Raw genomic sequence first — 19499 nt, forward strand, 5'->3', positions numbered from 1 at the left:
TGCTTAGAGTCTCAAGGAGGGGAATGGAAGGGAGGGAGGGATAGAATTGGGAACTCAAAAAATAACTAATGTTAAAAATTGTTTTTACATATAACTGGAGAAAAAAATAAAAAATTTTCTTTTTTAAATATACCTTTAAGGAAGACTTACTGAGACCAGGACTTGTAGTTTGTGCTCTGGGGCACGGAGCCACCCCATTCTGCTCTACTTTTAAATCTCTAAACCTGAGTTTCCGTAGTAATGAGGTTCACCACATTTTAAAATGCATTTTAATGTGCTACAAAAAGTGGACTTTCTTTAAAATACAAAATAAAGGTTACCTTTCTTGACAGTGCTTTGAGATCTGTCCATTGGAGTTTGAAAAGTAAATGCTAATGCTCTCTAATGTTATCTAAATGCTACATCTCTGGTCCAGTATAAAAGAGAAGGGTGAGACAAGTGTCCAGTTAGCAGGAGGAAGCAGTCAATGCATAAATGAGGATAAGAGTTTGACTGAATGAGCAAGTCTGGAAAGTAGAATACCCAAGCAGCAGGAATGACAAATAACAACAAATCTTTGAAGACATCTGGTCATCAGTCCTGGAGTTCATGATTGACTAAGTGATTAATAATGGAAAACATTTAGTTCACAGTTTGCATCTTCTCTCTCCCTGCATCCTTACCAGCATGTGATTTGCATCTTCCTCTAGCAGGTAAATTCAAGAATAAAAGTAGTTTTTCTATCTTCACTTTTTTTTCTTTTAGAATTTAATGTTTTTTTCCTTCAACTTTGAATTTTCTAATTGCTACTTCATTATGAATGGCCCCAGTTCAACCTCAGATTTTGGGAGCCTTGTGAAGAGAGGCAAATGTCAGGCTGATTGATGTCTTCTCTAAGAACCACATGTACCTGAGGGTGATTCTGTACTGCTGGCTGATAGCCTGTTAAGAGAATATTAGCTCATCATCTGTTCAGTATCAGGGGTTTCTATCACACATACATGATAATGCAGAGAGGCAGATTTTACCTTGATGCAAGGGAGAAAGCTTACTAACTACTGGAGCTGTCAAGACATCCCAGTTCACCCTGAGAGGTAGGAAGTTCCTTGTTACGGGATGTCCACAATCTAAGGCTCGATGACTCTTTGTTGGAGCTGTTGTAAATGGAAGTCTTTTTTCCATGTGTGGATTAGATTGCCTCAGTTTCTACACAGTAAAATGAGATTCAACAGTTCATTTATTTTGTTGTTGTTGCTGTTGTTGTTAGGGTTACTAACCTGGTAGATTAGGAGAATACTATAGATATCATTTATCCAGATTTTTGCAAAGCATTGGGTAAAGTATGTCACACTATTCTTGTGGAAAAGATGGAGAGGTGTGGGCTAAATCAGTGGTTCTCAAACTTTTTGGTCTCAAGACCCCTTTACGCTCTTAAAAATTGAGCATTCCCACCCTACCCCCCCACCAGAGAACTTTTATGTGGGTTGCATCTCTCAAAACTTACCATATTAGAAATTAAAACACTCTAATGTTATTATTATGAAAAAGGTTTTGATATCATGGGGCCCCCTGAAAAGTTCTCAGGAATCCCCAGATCACACTTTCAGAACCACTGGGATGGGTAGTAGTATAGATATGTGGGTTCAGAATTGGCTGAGCTGCCAGACCCCAAAGGTAGTCAGTCCTTAATGGTTTGATGTCACCTTGATAGGAGTTCTCTAGTAGAATATGTGGGCTAAATCAGTGGTTCTCCATTTGAGTTAATTAATAGTGCAATATTGTTCAAAATGCTAATGCGACCATGGGCTGCTTATATTAGGAGACCGCCTCTTAGGAGAGGCGCACCATCCAGGTAATAAGCAGGTGATAATCCCCTACTCCAGTCAGACTCTACCTGGGATACGGTGTTCAGTCCTATATGAGTGTCAGAAAAATGGTGATCATCCCAAATGACAATCAGTTGAAAGAACTTGGGGTGACTGGCCTGGTAAAGAGAAGACTCGTCGTGTGTGTGGGAAGGGAAGATAATTTGGTTCAAGGACATTTGTCACGTGGGAAAGGTAGTGAACTTGTTCAAGTTGGAGCAAGAGGCCATAATCAGGAGCAGCGGGTAGGTGCTGCAAAGAAGCAAATTAAAGCTTGAGATCAAAGGATTGTCGATTTAGAGGCAGAAGGGCCCTCAGAAGTCATCAGGTTTACTGCTCTTCATTTGCAGATAAAGAAACTGAAGCACAGAGAGCAACTAGGAGGTGTTTGAGTCAGGATCTGAATCCAGGTATTTCTGACTCCAAGTCCAATCAATACCTTATCAACTCTGTAATGATTATAATTTTCCAAAAGTGGTTTTCCTCTAGAGCAGCAGTTCTTAACCTAAGTCAAGTTTGATGATAAGTTTCAGGGTCTCTGTGAACTTTTTTTTTTTTTTTTGGTGAGGCAGTTGGGGTTAAGTGACTTGCCCAGAGTCACAAAGCTAGTGAGTGTTATGTGTCTGAGGTCATATTTGAACTCAGGTCCTCCTGACTCCAGGGCCAGTGCTCTATCCACTGCGCCACCTAGCTACCCGTCTGTGAACTTTTAACAATCATTTTTGATAACTGTATTTTAGATCATTGATTTCCCTTGTAGCTAAGTATTTTATCTTAGGCAATTACATTATTTTGAGAAGATAGTGATAATAGAAATGGTCCAAAGGCTTCATCAGACTGCCAGAACAATTTATAGATAAAAAAGAGTAAGAAGCTCTGCTTTAGAGGCCTCTCTCTGACTAAAGAAAGGTCTCCAAGCAGAGGCTGAATGAAAACTGTCAGATATATTGTAGTGTTGAATAATGTTCTGCTATGAATTGGACCAGATTACATCTGAGGTCCTGAGAGTCTGTATCCAATAAACATTTAATAATGAGCTCCTATTGTGTGTAAGGCATCGTGCTAGGTGCTGGTGATACAAAGACAAAACAAAAAGTCCAGGTCCTCGAGGATCTGACACTCTTCTGAGATCATTTAATGTTTACCTGGTTAACTAAAGACAAGATCACTTGAAGAGGGAGAAGCTCTGACAATTAGGGGGAAGCCCTTGGACTTAGATGGTCTCTCAGCCCCTTTCCAGATCTATAATCTGTAATGCTAAATATTCTCTGCGGTCTAGTTATTCCAATTCTGGGCCTGAACTGAGGGTTTGCACATAACAGTCTTGGGATCCCTCAGCATCCGTCCCAGCCCCAGTTAGGCAGTTCAGCGCCACATGCTGGGAAGCCATCTCTGATTCCACGGCATCTTCTTCTCCAGGTTAAACCAGCTCGATAGGCACTGCCAGGCCACTGCCCAGCAGCTGGTGCTGCTCCTCAAGAGGCAGAACGAGCTTTTCAGGGAGCGGCAGAACCTAACGGAAGAGGTGCAGAGTCTCAAGTCCCAGGTACGCACTCCAAAGCCCAGGTGCCCTAGGTAATGAGCAGAGGGGAGCCTCCAGTGTGAGATCACCAAGGAAGAGGCTGACGACGTTGAGCAGCCAGTGGGCTCTCCTCCTGCTCCCTCTCGCTTCTCCTCCTTGGTTGCCTGGTTCTTTTTCCCTTCTCTCTTCCCTCCTCTCCTCAGTCCAATTCTCTCTGCTTTCCCCTCCCCTTATCTGTTCCTGCCATCCCAACTGCCTTAGAAATCAAGCCAGTCCTCACAGACCAAAGCATTCAGGAAGCCTTGAGTGCCACCATGTGCCCAGCACTGTAGTAGGCACAGCAGGAAATATATGGAATGTATGACAATAATAGTCTCTTACCCTCCAGGAGCTTACAGTCTAATTAGAATTCAAACCATTGAAGTTAAAATGAATAACTCATATATACACAGCACTTTGAGGTTTACAAAACACTTTCCTTTGAGGTAAGTAGTGAGGATGTTACCCCCATTTTACAGATTAAGAAACTGAGGCCAAGAGAAGTAATCTGCCAAGGGTCACACAATTAGTGTCAGAGCTGAGATCTGAACCCAGTTTTCCTGATTAAGTCCAATTCTCCTTCCTTTATCCCACTGAAACAATAGGAAACAGTTATCAGGTAGTATCATTAAGCTTTAAATTAGAATGGAAAGAGCAGGGATCTTAATAGACAGAAGACCTGCATTCCAATGTCTGCCAAAGTCATTTAACTTCCGTGAGTTTTCAGTTTCATCATCACTAAAATGGCAACAATAATGCTTGCATTATCAACCTTACAGGTTTGTTTTGGGAAAGGCGCTTTGTAAAACTTTTAGGCTCTATAAAAATGATGATGACTAGGTGCTTCCTGAGTTGAGAGGAAGAGACCAATGTGATTTTAAGGGGGACAGAATCTCACTGAAATCAACAGTCTCTATCCTAGGGCTCTTGATCCTGGGGCGAGGTGAGGTTGGCTGTGTAGGCTAAGTTGTTGGGGTACCAGAGGAGGGGAGTCCAGTCCTGTAGAGGGGAGCCCTACGAAAAGGCCTGGTAGTTGGGCCCAGCGTCAGGGGCTTGTGTCCTCGGACAAGGTTGGGCATCTTGCCCCAGGTTACCGAGCACGAGGAAGAGCTGAGCCTCAAACATAGGTCATTTAACTTCAAATCCAGCGCTCTACTACCCTATGCGCTGCCTCTTTCCCGAAGGATATGGGAAGGGTCCAGTCCTGGGCCTTAGGTTTCTATGAGCAGAAGTTAAGAGTCAGTGTTGAGGGGCAGCTAGGTGGTACAGTGGAGAGCACTGGGCCTGGAGTCAGGAGGACTCGAGTTTAAATCTAGCCTCAGACACTCACTAGCTGTGAAACCCTGGGCAAGTCACTTAACCTGATTACCTCATCCCCCCCCCAAAAAAATAGTGTTGAAGGGTATTAGAAGCAGAGTGGCCCAGTGGACAGAACTGGACTAGACTCCCTGGCTTCAAACCTCACACCTGGCACTTACCTTAATGGACCTGTTTCCTCATCTGTGAAATGGGAAAGTTAATACTCAGTGACCTCCGAGGTCTCTTCTGGCTCTGTCCCTTGAGCTCTCCATCCCGGCATCCCATGCCCTCTCCAAGTCTGTTTCTGCTTCTGTACTTCGATGGACCTTCAGTCTCACTCGTGGAGGTTTTCCCTTGGCTAGTGCGGACCACAGCCCATCCACATTGTCTCACTCTGCTGATGGGTCCTCAGAGGAGGACCTTCCCTGAGAGCTGGAGGTCAACCCTATCTTTTTTTCCTCCCTTTTACATAGGAGGTAATACTAGTTATACTCCCTAAGAGGGTTGTTGTGGGGAAAGTATTCCTAACTCTGGAAATGCTCTGTAAGTGTGAACTATATACGTTTATCTTCCTCACCCCTCCATGGCCTCACTGGCCCAAATTCCTTTGGGGGTGAGGAGCCGGTGACAGATACAAAGAATGAGGGAGAAACAGCACAGAAAAGGTGGATAGGTACTGTTGGGCAACAGGAATAGGGACAATACCCTCTCATTTTCCTGTACTTTGCCCCTAGAATGTTATCCTCATTTCTAAGGGCCCACCCAGTCATCTTTCCCAGTGACCTCCATGAGGCCCGGGGGCTTGGAGGTTTCACTCGGTCCCAGTAGCTAGGCCCTAGAGGGTGAATGGAAGGCCGCCAGGTTGCACCCACCCTTGTGGGCCTGGCCAGTTGTAATCCCTGGACTAGGAATAGGGTTCCTAAAGGCTCTTGGCTTCTCTGCAGCCGAAAGCCCATTCCTACCGAGAAATGGAGGAGAGAGGCTCCATGGGGGCAAATTTCAGCCTCAGCACCATTCTCCACTCCATCCTTACAATATGTGATTTGCCTTCTAAGTCCCTTACTGCCTGCTTCGAGCACTGTCAGTTTTTAATGTTAAAATCATCGGTGCTTTAGGGACCTGTCTTAAGGCTTTCAGAATTCTTTTCCTAATTGCCAAGTGGACTGTCGCGGGGCTTTCTTCCCTTGCCTGAAGCAACAGAACTGATTGACCAGCTCGTGCTATCTGAGACCAGCCCATCTGGCTCATCTCTAAAGGAACCTTTCAGACTCAAATATTACATTTGGAGTTATTTTAATAGGAACATGACAAAAGAAATTTGGGAGAGAGAAATTTTGGCTTCATTCTGAGGCAAACTTGAGTGTTCGTTCAAAGAAGAGGCAGCTATCCAGGTTTGAAAGCTCTCAGCTGAAGCCATAAACTGAAGGGCTGTTTGTCACCCAGGGACGGCATCAGACTTGACTTAGGGAATGTCAATGCGCTTCAACCTCTTGTGATGAATTTTTACAATTGAACAAGCTCGTTGAATTCTAGAGTGCAGAAAGGCTTCATGTTAGTGAAACTTCCAATGAACCATTTAAAACAACTAAGACAGCTATTTAACATAAAGCATATGACTGCACAGCACACACCATGTTGCTCTCTGGTATATTAAGATCCCTTTTTTCATGACGGCAGGATGACAGCCCTGGAACAAGAAAGATACAGTCATTGTTATCAGGAAAGCTGGCTTTTTCTTTATTTTTTACTGGGTGCACAGCTAAGCTCTGCACTCTTTGTAGCTAGTGAACATCAGAATTAAGATTTCAAGAGTATGATTTCAAAGGGAGATAGGAGAAAGAGTCTGGCCTTGGAGTAAGGAGACTTATGTTCTGCCTCTGATGGTAGGGACATGACCCTGTACAAATACCAGAGGCTCGATTTCCTCATCTGTAATTTGGGAATAATAACACCTCACAGAGCTGTGAGGAAAATGCTGTGTAAATTTGAAAGTTGTATATCAATACAACAACAGTAATAATGTATTTTCATGGTTAGATATAGTTAGATGAATTATATATAACTATTATATATGCCAAACTATATCTACCTTTATTTAGCTCAAGTTATTTCTAATATTTACAATTTAAAATTTCAGTTGAAATGTTAGCAAATAGCACCTTTGATGTCACAGATGAGACACTCTAGTCTTTCTCCATACCCTACCTCAGAGCAATGTGGACTGGCAGGCATATGACCATTAAAATACACACACACACACACACACACACACACACACACCACACACACCACACACATACCCCCCCCACCACAACACATTAAAAAGTAAAAAGCCAGAGGCTACATCCATATTTCCATATTTCTACAATGATTTGGAACATTTTGCCAAGTGTTATATTTTATTGGTAGTATCCTCGCTGTCCACCTGGTCATTTCATTAGCAGACAAGTTTTCAACCAGAAACTGAGATGTCTTTTGGCTATGTAAAAATCTGCATCCTTTAGGCAAAGTATAATTGAACCAAATCTCTGTCTATCTCTATACCCGAGAATCCAGGTGTTTGTGTCACATGTCTCTGCTCTGAAGTAGAGGTGCTGTCACTTGGATGGATTTAGGCTTTGCGTGCCAATGGGCCCTATAGCTAAGGGTTTGTATTATCGGAATCCACAGCCTTTATTGGATGATTGGGAAAAGAATTTGGGCTCAGGAAGAGGAGGAGAATTTTTTTCCTGCCCAGTTTAAAAAGGTGGAACTAGGCTGTATTATCTTAAATTACTTCTGTTTAAATTCCAAAATGTGAACTATAAGATGCCTAGCAAAGAGAGACATTCAGAGACTTAACCACATCAGTAACGTTTTTGGCCATGAGAATTCCCATATTTCCCTCCAGTGGTATTATTGAACAATTAAGTAGCCTAGTGAGAGCTGAGTTCAATCCTATGGGGCTGTTCAGTATAGGAATAGCTTTTGGACTCTAACCCTTAAGCACAAGATCTTACCTCTTGAGCTTTGAAATCTCATAAAAAGGGCTGCATTGGTTCTTGTAGGAGTTACTGCAGCAATAATGAATCTCCAGAAACATTATTCCAAAAAATATACAAACCAGTTTCTCCATTTCCACTCTTTACACTAAGACAAGCCTCAAATTGTGTTTCCTACCACTGTATTTTGACCCCCTTTTTCTCTGAGCAAAATATGAACTGTCACAGCCTTTTATGACCTTTTAAGGAAGGAATGTCTTTCTAGAATGGACAGCATTTCTATACTGAGGTAGTTGGTCCTGGAGACTCAGGAAGACTTTGGCAGCTGAGGGAGAGAAGAGTCATATGGAAGGCTTGATAGCTGGGAGCAGGGTCAGGGGTTTGTGACTCAAAGCCTGGAGGCTTTAACAGCTGGCCAGGAAGTAGGGAGCCAGCTGGTGGGGAGTTAAGAGTCTTTTCATGGGGAGTTTGACATCTGGAAGAGGGAAAAGAACAGAAGTGATCTATATATTTATAGGATTTTCTTAAATGTATAGTTTGCTTTTTTTTTTTAAATTTGGATATGGTTTCACTTATTTTGCTTTTTGCATTTTCTGGTAACCAACATCCCAGACAGGATATTTGATCCCATCTAAAGTGTTAATTCTGGGAAGTCATTCCCTTTAAGTCTCTTCTGTTTTAGTCATTTTTGCAAGTTATTGTTGAAAGGATTCTGAAACTGTAGTTAGTCACCTAAGTATGTGGTTTTTTAGTAGCCTTGAGAATTAAATTTTTCATTTCTTTATTAAATATATGGATAGCACCAATGGTAGTCTGTGGCTATTTTTTAAATGATCCACATTGTCTCATGTTTCCAAACCAATCAGTGAATGATACAAAAATTAACCAGTGGAAGAAAAGAGAGAGGATTATTGGGGATGTTAAAAATTGAAACAGGTCATAGGATTTAGATGATGCTACCATGAGGAAGTTGTGGATGAGGAAACTCAGCTGATGAGGCCCTTACCAGAATGAATAATCACAAGCATTACAAAGATGGACACTCAGGTGATGCTATCTGAGTGTCCTTACACCACACCATGCCTACGCTGGCCTGCCTTCTGAGAGCTCTCTACTCTACACCCAGCTGCCTTAGAGTCTTTCACAAAGTTAGCTACCTGCAGGACAGATGGTGCTTGAATATAACAGCAAATACGCTGAATAAACTAAAAAAAAAAGCCTCCTCCTGAATCAAGATTTTTTTTGGAAAGAATTCCAAATAGATGAAAACAAACAATTTGATTTCAACCAAATTGTTGTTTTTTTGTTTTTATCCTGATTTTCACCCGAATTGTCAGTCTCAAAAATAAACACTGATACATTCCCAGAAAATATTTTTCAAATAAAAACTGACTCTGTTAAAGTTTGCCCTGATTCTTTCAAAACTGTGTACAAGACACTGTCAACCAAAGTGACTGTTGCATATTTTTTAAAATAAACTTGAACATATGCAGCTAAAATGTCATTAACTCCCTGCTGCCAGGGTGCTTTTGAAGGCAGAAGTAAGACCACTCCACTGCATTTCAAATTTCAAGATCCTCTGACCTGCTGAGAAGTTGCCACATATATCTCAAATACTGTACATTTTAGCAACTTTTTAAAACTGGGGCTTTTTGCCTAATTAATATTCAAATGCACAGAGGATTCCATTTAAGCCAAACCTGCTCTGCCTTTGACAGTTCATTTTGCCCAAGAGTGAGTAATTTCAAACCAAGCATCATGCAAGGAAAATAAATTGAATTTTATATTGCTTCAGATACATTTGTTCCATCTATTGCTTCCCAAGTCAGACATTACATTTTGCGATATAAATTCACAATCAAGATTTTTAAGGGAGCTAAATATTTTAATCCAATTAGACAAGTGAACAAAACACTGAATATTACATGTAGCGAGATAAGTGGTTCTTGCCTTTAAAAGACTGCAATTCCATCACATTACAACCCCAAATGTCAACGTTGCCTTTATTTTTAACGCTTTCAAACATGAGGCAGCCAGAGGCACCACTCTCTGCTGTCAGAGACACTGTCTAGCCCTCGGGAGCTCTGAAAATCTATTTACCATGGAAACGTGGTTCATATAACAACACAGACACCTGCCCGTGTGCCGAGAAAGTTCTTGTGACTTCTGTGATTCGAGGAAGCCTGCGAGATTCCAGACTCGGGATGCTGCCAGCTGCTGAAGGAGCCCTCTCGTGTTGGCGTGTACCATGAGAGGGAAAGGTAGCAGAACATCCATCAACAAGTGTGACCCTTGTCTTCCAATACATGCTCCCTGGGCTTCCTTTCCCTCAGCATATAAACCAAGAGGATTACACCAGATGATTTCTCTTTGGCTTTAACATTCTGTGACTGAAAGCACCAAGTCCTAGGTCAAGATGCTATATTATAGGGAGCAAAAAAAGAGACCAATTTCTGTTTATATGCAAGGAAATATTTTTGTTCCTTGGTGATTGTTTTTCTGCCTGCTACAGTTTTGAAATTCCTTGGGACCTAAAGCTGCATGAGCCAAATCCCAGGTCTTGAAGACATGGAATATCTGAGACCTTTTTCCAACTGTCCCCACACTGTAGCAGAAGCTTTCATCGTAGCAGAATACTGTAACGTGATAGTCAGTGTCTGCTAAGCAAAGCCAAGTTCAGTTGTAGAAGTCTCTGTGACCTTACCCAGTCAACTGTTGCCCTTTGGGTACAACTTGCAGCAGCAAAACTCCAAGGATGCTCTTTCAGGCCCTCTACTCCCGGGCTCAGGGGAGGAAGTAGAACACAGTAACATTCTCTGCAACCTGAGCTAAGAGTGAGGGAGTTACATGAAAGCACCCAGATTTGTACGTTTTTGAAATGGGGAAGCACAAGACTCTTAAGGACACATTTTAGCCAAGATTTAGAGGATCACCTTGGTCTACTTTGACCATGGCCCACTGGGTTCTCTTTACAAACTACCTGTAAAGCACAATTGGGATTACAAAGCTTCTAAAATTAGTAATGAGATGGAAAACAAAACAGGAGGGAAGTTCATGCTCACATTCATTTCAAGGACCACAAATGACCAGAAAGGGGATGAAGGAAAATGATAAACTTCCAATATATTGTTACTGATTCTAGCATTAAAACAGATACAGGTCAGGAGAGCTAAACTCTGATGACCTGAATTCAACACTTTGCTGAAAGCATGAGGAGGAAGGTGATAAGCTATGGAGGTAATCAGGAGTCCCCCCTGTAATCTTGTATTGACTGTCTAGTCAGCCAATAAGCATTTATTAAGCACTTACTATGTGCTAGCCACTATGCTAAGCTGAGGTTACAAGGAAAGGTGAATGACAGTCCCTGTCCTCAAGGAGCTCACAGTCTAATGGGGGAGACAACCTGTACAAGCAAGCTATATACAGAATAAATAGGAAATAACTGAGAGAAGGCTTCCTGTAGAAAATAGGATTTTAGATAGGACTTGAAGGACTTAAAAAGGGTTGAGAAAGGCTTCCTGTAGAAAATAGGATTTTAGATAGGACTTGAAGGAAGCCAGGGAACCCAAGAGGTGGAGATGAGGAGAGGAGAGAGCATTCTAGGCATAGGGGGCAACCAGAGAAAATGCCAGGAGAGAATGTCTTGTTTGTGGAACAGCAAGGAGGCTGGTATCACGGGATCAAAGAATATTGGGGGTGAGGGTGAGGATATTGGAAAGGTTGGGCAGGAGGTTGGTTATGAAGGGTTCTGAATAAGTCTAACAAGAGATTCTGTATTTGATTATGGAGGTGATAGGGAGCCACTGGAGTTTACTGAGTCAGTGGGAGGGGGGACATGGATGGACCTATTCTTTAAGAAAATCATTTTAGCAGCTGAATGGAATGAGTAGAGGTTTGTGGCAGACAGACTAATCATCAGGCTATTGTGATAGTCGAGATGGGAAGTGGTGAGGACCTTGTAGCAGGGTGGTAGCAGTATCAAAAGAGAGGAGGAAACATGCTTGAGAGATGTTGCATGTGGAAGGTGGGAGAGAGTAAGTTGAGAACACCCAGGTTTTGAGCCCAGGGGACTGGGAGGATGGTGTATCAGCATAGTATTAGGATAGTTTGGAAGATGGGAAGGGCTTAGGGGAAAAGATGATGAGTTCAGTTTTGGACATGTTGAGTTTATGACGTCTACTGGACATCCAGTTTGAGCTGTCTGGAAGGCACTTAGGGATGCAACACTGGAGGTCAGCAGAAAAATTAATGGATAGGATAGGTAGATTTGAGAATAAGCAGCATAACGATAATAAATAAATCTATGGGAGCTGATGAGATTACCAAGCGAATTAGTATAGAGGGAGAAGATAAGAGGGCCAAGGAGAGAGCCTTGTGGGATACCCATGGTGAGTGGGCATGACCTGGATAAGAACCCAGCAAAGAGACTGAGCAGTCTGATACACAGGAGAACCAAGAGAAAGCAGTGTTCCAAAAATCTGTGTCAAGGACAAGAGGGTGATCAACAGTGTCCAAGGTTGCAGAGAGGTCATGAAGAGTGAGGGCTGAGAAATGCCCATTTGATTTGGCAACTAAGAGATCACTGGTAACTTTGTTTTTTGGTTATTCATTTATTTATTTATTTAGTACTTTATTTTTTCTCAGTTACATGTAAAAACAACTTCTAACATTTGTTTTTAAAACTGAGTTCCAAATTATCTCCCTTCCTCTCTCCCCACCCCACCCCCACCAATGAGAAAGCAAGCAATTCGATATAGGTTATACTTGTGTAGTCATGCAAAACATATCCATAATAGTCATGTTGTGAAAGAAAACAGATAAAAAAAACCTCAAGAAAAATAAAGTAAAAAAAAAAATCACTGGTAACTTTGAAGAGAGCAGTTTCAGTGGAATGATAGGATCAGAAGTCATATTGTAAGGGCTGAAAAAGGGAGAAGAGAGAATGCAGAGGCACTGATTGCCTTTTCAAGGAGTTTAGCCATAAAAAGCAGGTGATACAGGTAATTTTGGTATGGAAGGATCAAGTGAGGTTTTTGAGTAGCAGAGAGACATGGGTACATTTGTAGGCAGTAGAGAAAGCCAGTAGGCAAGGAGTGATTGAAGATAAGTGAGAATTGATAAACTCTGAATGCAGATTGAAGCATATGTTTTATTACTTTATTTTTCTTGCTCTGTGACATGGCTACTGTGGAAATGTTTTGCATGACTTTATATATATATAATGAACACTGGAGGGGTGGAGGGAGTGAATATAGAACTGAAAATAAAAATAAAGGAAGTTTTTATTTTTTAAGATAAGTGAGAGAATAGGGGAGACACAGGGAGAATCTTACTAGATGCGATGGGATGGAATGGAATGGGATTGCTTGTGCAGGTAAAGAGATATGGCCACCTCTGTGTAAGACAGAGGTGAAGGAAGACAGTGGGAGAAAGCATCTGAGAGATTTGAGATGAAAAGGGGCAAAGAAGCTCTACATGGATGGCTTCATTTCTTTCCTGTAAAATAAGAGACAAAATTCTCAAATGAGAGGGACAGGGAATGGGAGCCATGGGACTTTTCAGGAGGGATAGAAGTGAAAAGTTTGCAAAAGCTGCTGCAGGGAGCATGGTAGTGAGTTAATAAGGGAAAAGGATTGCCTACCAATAGTGAGGACCCAGTTGAAATTGTGTAAGATGAATTTGCAGTGGCCCCATTAAAAAGTCTGTGATTTTCTTCACTTTTGTTCAGTAGCACATGTGTAGGAATGAAGGGAGTAAACAATGGGAGTGATCCAAGGCCGAGGTTTCCCAGGGCACAATCAGCAATGTGAAGGGGAGAGTGGCTCAAGAGAAGGGGACAGTGTAGAACTGAACTGGCTCACAAAGGGGTCAAGATGGGAAAAAGAGGAGAGAGTAGCAAGTGCATGGGTAATGGCCTGGAAGAGAACTGAGGGACCGAAGAATTGGAGGCATGGTATAGACAATAATTACAGTTTGTTATGAGAAAGCAGAGGAAGAGATAGGAAACCAATAGATTGTGGTCAAATAAGATGATTTCAGAATTCTTGAACATGGAGGTGGTGTACTTTGGCATAATAGTAAGATTAAATGTATGACTTTGTGGGTGGAGTGGAATAGGTCATGAAAAGTGAGTAGGCTGAGGAACTAAGTGGTTAGGGTGGTAGAGGGAGTATCGTTATGTTTGTTGGAAGTGCCCAAATTTGAGGGCAGGAATTGGGGAAGAAAGATTGTGAACCAGGTACTGAACTAGTTGAATAACGGAGGGGTATGTCCTGGAGCTCTATAGACAACAGCTACTAGTTATCAGCAGGAAGGCAGGTCTCGGTGATTGCCAGAAGATGGAGAGTAGAAGAGGAAAGATTTAAGATGGAGGCATGTTTGTTATATATGAACCAGGAATTCCACTAGTATTTGGATTGGGTCAAAGGTGTGGACTGTATGGATTACAAAGGAGGACAGGTTGCTGAGTGACAGAGGTAGGAATAGACCCTGGAATTGGTCCTGCCTTGGCCAGTGAGCCAAGAAGAATGAGTTAAAGTGCAACCAGTACTTGAAAGGGTGGCCAGGGAGTCTGTGTTATCAGCAGGAAGGCAGGTCTTGGTGACTGCCAGAAGATGGAGAGTAGAAGAGGAAAGATTTAAGATGGAAAGATGTTTGTTAAATATGAACCAGGAATTCCAGAGGGCACAGTGGAAAGGGTGGGACTTTGGGGTGAGAAGGTAGAAGGGGATAGGAATAAAGAATCTGGCTTTCAGGGATGGAGAATGGAGTTTAGATGAGAACCAACAAGCATTCAGAATCACTGGGATGTGCAGACTATGTCCAGGTGTGTGTATATTCATCTTCTTTTCCCAGGAAAGGCTGGAAATAAGGCAGGAGCCTGAGACATGCAGTACAAAATGGAGGGCACATGGTCAAATGGAAAGCTCCTGTCTCTCCTCTCCTTTTCCTTCTGAAGTCTGGAAAACAGGATATGATGCAGTAGGAGACTGAAGTTGTGCAGCAGGATATGGACATTTTGCTCCCCTACGACTTTCCTTGTTTTCCCTCAGGGCACGTTTGCAGCAGGAGATGGAAGGTTGTGCCTGACCTCTCCTCTTTATACCAGAGGATAGAGATCAGGCAAGCATAGTATAGATGAAAATACGCACGCATGCATGCACACATGCGCACACACACACACACACACATTTCACTATCATAGACTAAACATTAGCAAAGATGGTGGAATGCTCAGTCTATTTCTAGGGTGAATCTACCACCATTGCAGCATTAGGAGAATAGAGATTGGCTACTATAGCAACCTCACTCTAAAAAGTGGTAGCATCCAGCCAAGGGCATAGAGAAAAAGATTTTTTTTTTTGTTCTTAGCATCTTCAGTAACAGTACTTTAAAGGAAAAGGACAGAAAATTTCCAGATATGCCTAACATCTACCCTCCAAACTTCATCCACCTTTCTCTCTGATAGGAAGACCAAGAATTAGCTTGTGATAATTGTGATAGTGCAACGAACAGAACTAGATATCTGGAAATAAGCTTTCTCTGAGTCCATGGAGTAAAGTGAGAGCCATGACCAATGCTATTCTCTTCTAAAGACCCACCATGCACAAGGGAACAGGGATCTTTATGTTGTCCTTCAGAATGGGTGAATCTTTAAATATGGAGATAAGTACTATTACCATGCAAATCATATCATACCAAATAAAACAGGATCCACATTAAAAAGAAAGTAGAAAATTGCCAAAGAAGCAATGATGGCCCTTCCCTGTCCCCACCAGGAAGACTAGGGTAGACTTCAATTCCATTTGTTCCTGCTGAGAGACTCACATCTGTGGGGCTTTAGTGTGATTCTGCCTAAGAGGAAGATCATCAGTTACAGTGGAGTAGTCTGAATGCTGGCAGGGAACAGGGAAGATTATGATAAATTACTAGAGCCCTCTTGGAGTCAGGTAATAGGAAGACTTATTTTGGAGAATGCTTGCTTCTTTTTACTTTAGGTCATTTTAGTGCTTTTTACTTAATAGAAAACAAAAACCATGCTATTTGATATGCTGAGTCAGCACTGTTTCCTAGTGAAACGTCTTCCCTAATCTGTTTGTCTCTTTAAGAGGGTTGTAATACTGGAAATTTATCCAGGACTTGTTTTCCTGGTCCAACAATTACCTCATTGTCAACCAACCTAGTCATTTTACCAGGAAAAAAAAGTACATAGTCCAAAACTAAACCATGGGATCACTTCATTTGAAGCTTTCATGTCAGGGAGCTCTATGGAAAGACAGAGGTGTGAGGTGTGCATATGTTACAACCAAACTGGCTTCAGCTCATGCAATTTGTGTTTGCCATAAGAAAGGAAGGAAAATTTTAATTTCTGCACTTTGAGTTGTAGTAGAATACTTGTAGATTGAGCGGGGCAGCTTGGGTACAAGTAAAATATTCAGTCACCACCCCACCCCCCACATACAACAGAACCAAGAAATGGCTGTAAGGATGCAAATAGGGGGTTGGCACTAGTGAGGGCTTTGCTGCACTCACAAGCCTTTCCTTTGCTGGGAAGAAAAGAGAAAACCAAGAAATCACCTGAGTGAGGGAACCCTTTTCTGGCTTTCACTACTGGGGACACCTTTTCTCTTTTTTTTGCTCCAAATAGATATTTAATGGGCTTCACATCAGATTCCTATAGAGGTATTTTTATCTCATTAGTATTGAGCATACTAATCTGGTCTAACTTGAGCTACCAAGCACACAAACCATTAGGGGAATCATTAGGTCAAGAGCATACAAACCTACCAATGATGACTTCTACTGAACAATAACAACAAAAATAAAGTTCTTAACAGTAATTCTAGAAATAAAAGACACATAATTATTCCTGGAAAGAACATTGCAACTGGTTTTTATCTCCTGGGCCCAGCTGAGCTTACCTGGATGTACATCCTTGTGAATTTTCCTAACAGAGAAAGATGAAGAAAAGGCTGCAGAGCCAGGTCTTTGCTTGTTTCTAGGCTCAGCTTTAGATCAGAGCAGGTCCAAGGCATCAAGTGTGGCCAGAAGGGATGGAGGTCCAGATCCCAGTCAGAGCCAGTCAGACTTGTCCACCATAAGAAGAGAATAGAGACAGACATATCTTTTCCTTTAGTCATCTAGCAAACGGATATGACTGTAGCCCATGCTCACACACCCTTCAGCTGAAAGTGATCTCTTTTCCCTCAAATTTCTCACAGCACTTTGCCTGGACCTTTCCTTTGTCCTTATCGCATTCTCTTATATCATAGTTTGTCTATATATCCTTTCTTCTATAAGATTTTAAACTCCTTGAGAACAGAATCAATCATTATTATCCCTGCCTTTGTATCCCCATTACCCAGAAGAATGTCTCTCATATAATAGGTCCTTAATGTATTGTCTTAAAATTTCAACACATAAAATAACAATTAACACAACAAATATGTACTTAGGCTGCAGAATTTGTCCCCTTCCCCCCAAATGAAAATGAGCATCTCATCTTTTTTTTTTTAAAAGCATACAGGGATATCCCTAGTAAGGTGATTGTTAAAATCTTTGGTTCACAAATATCAAGATCTAAATTCTGAATCTTTAACTGCTTGCTTGTTTTTGGAAACTCCCAGTAAGTGAGCATTGCTTAATAAATAAAATGGCATTGGTTCTACATCTGTGATGTTGACTTGATCCAGTATATAAAATCCTGCTCATGCAGGGAGATGCAGCCCGTCTTTCATTGCAAATGATTTATTCCCAATTTAACTGTGGAGCACAGCCAATCCCAGCTGCACTGCAATGCTTTAGCACTGACGTCTTAACCCTTTTCCCTTGCTGGGCATTTTTTTTTTTTAAGAAACACTACTAAGAATTTTGAGCGTTGGGACTGTTTTATTTATCTTTTGTTTCCCCCAAGGTGGTTTTCACCTAATAAATGTTCAATGAATGTTTTTTGAATGAATTGATGAACTAGTATTTGTCAATGGTCCTGTATAGTCCTAACCTAGGACATTGCACATTTGAGAGTATTGTGTGTGTGTGTATATATATATATATATATATATATTTTCAGAGTCATCCCATACCAGCAAAGAAAGTCAAACATTAAACCCTTTCAATGGAACCTTCTAAGCTTGTTTTCAGTGCGGTTAAAAAAATCTTTTGAAATGGATCTTGCTAATTTAAGCCTATATAAAGGAATTGCCCAGTACAGTTTGATGATAAAGGTACAACACACACAAACTCTCTCTCTCAGGACACAGGAAAGGTTTCCATGTGAATCACTTTTATCACAGTCAATGAAAATGCCCACAGACCCAGCTTTAAAGTTACAAAAGGCTCAATCACTCAGCCAGTGATTAGCTGCACCCCCCATGTCCTGTTTTTCTCCAGTTAACCGCCCTCTGTACTGTCTGAATAGTTTTCAGTAAACAGGGTCTAGCACAAACCAACCAGAGTCTTTATTCCTGGAAAGGGGAAGCAGCCGAGGTCTGGCCTGGTCTCAGTGCCAGACCATGCTGATTTATGTGGTACACAAACACTTGCAGAACACAGGTTGTTTTTCAGGTTTGGAGCATTAAAAATAGTTTAGTTTGTACTTAGATGGAGTGATGTCTTTGATCTGTAGACAGAGCAAGGTCAAGAGGAAAGACAAACCTTTCAGATAGCATTTGTTTATATACAATTTCCACACTTTTAACCTCTGAAACTTACTTTCTGATAATTTAGCCACAGGAAGAGGTGATTACACCAGGAAGTTAGAGTCACAAGGCAATTAACGGAACACGAGCCATTTAAACTAACTTTGGTTATTATTGTTTGTCTTCCAGTTGCTCAGCGCGCCACAATCTAATTGCAGACCTGGATGAAACACAGAAATAAACCGTGTGCAAAGAGATGTTTACATTCATCTGTTTTGTGTCTTACTGTGCTACAGTATATCATGAAACTATCTGTCAGCACAATGCCTCTTGCCAGGCTCCAATGGAACTGGGGTCATGTCAGTTTCCCTAAAGTACTTCCTACAATGTGGATAGGCTGGACTTGAGGTTTGACATTGTACTCTCTGTGTGCCTATCAGCTTTCAGCACTGGTTTGAAGTAATATAATAACTTTTGTAATGATCACTTGTTTACTCTTGTTTACGTGTGTGAAGTTTAATAAAATTGACCATTTTTTTAGCCTCTAGTTCTAATGTTACCTTTTACTTTATGGTGATTAACCAAAAAACGCACACATTTTAAAGAAGTGATATTGTAACAAAGAACAGTTCCACTTACCATACCACCCCCTGCATTCTTTTTCCTTCTTTGTGGTATAACCTGGGTCTTCCCACTTGCTACCCTTTCATCAACATCTTAGAAGACTTTGAATCCAATAATCTGTTGATTAGTGCACTATTCTGAGACCTCAGAGAGAAATTTGCACAAAATACAACGTGGTCTCTTAGTCACAGGACATAGAGTTTAGAAGACTGTAGGATTCATCACAGGATTAAGTGCTGAAAGGACCTGGCACAACCATCCCTTTTGTACATGTGGCAATTTAGGCCAAAGAGATTGTCTCTCAGTCCAACATTAGACAGGTATTAAGTAACAGAAATTTATGCTACCAGAGACTCAATACTCCATACATTTTGAAATGAACAAAGTGTCAGATTGTTATATTTGAACATTTTATAGGAACACAGGTTTAGATATGTAAAGCCCTCGCAGGTTCCTAGCCCAAATGCTCTCATTTTATGCATGAGGAACTGAAGCCCAGTAATGGGAAATGATTTACCTGAGGTGATACAAGTAGTTAAATGGCACAGTCACG

General features: G+C 41.4%; 1 protein-coding gene across 3 annotated transcripts in view; it reads left to right on the forward strand.

Annotated features, from left to right (window-relative positions):
* Positions 1–19222, forward strand: part of LOC114050142 (serologically defined colon cancer antigen 8 homolog) — a 268476-nt gene extending 249254 nt beyond the window's left edge. The window contains exons 16-17 of one of the 3 annotated variants that reach the window (XM_027871736.1): positions 3264–3390; positions 18512–19222. In XM_027871736.1, coding sequence (XP_027727537.1) covers positions 3264–3390; positions 18512–18550 — 166 coding nt within the window. In that variant the 3' untranslated portion in view covers positions 18551–19222. The remainder of the gene's footprint in view (positions 1–3263; positions 3391–18511) is intronic. The other 2 variants (XM_027871735.1, XM_027871738.1) reach the window with 2 other exon arrangements.
* Positions 19223–19499: the final 277 nt, after the last annotated feature.

This window comes from Vombatus ursinus, unplaced genomic scaffold (genome assembly GCF_900497805.2).
Source record: "Vombatus ursinus unplaced genomic scaffold, bare-nosed wombat genome assembly UNPS02014798.1, whole genome shotgun sequence".
NCBI lineage: Eukaryota > Metazoa > Chordata > Mammalia > Diprotodontia > Vombatidae > Vombatus > Vombatus ursinus.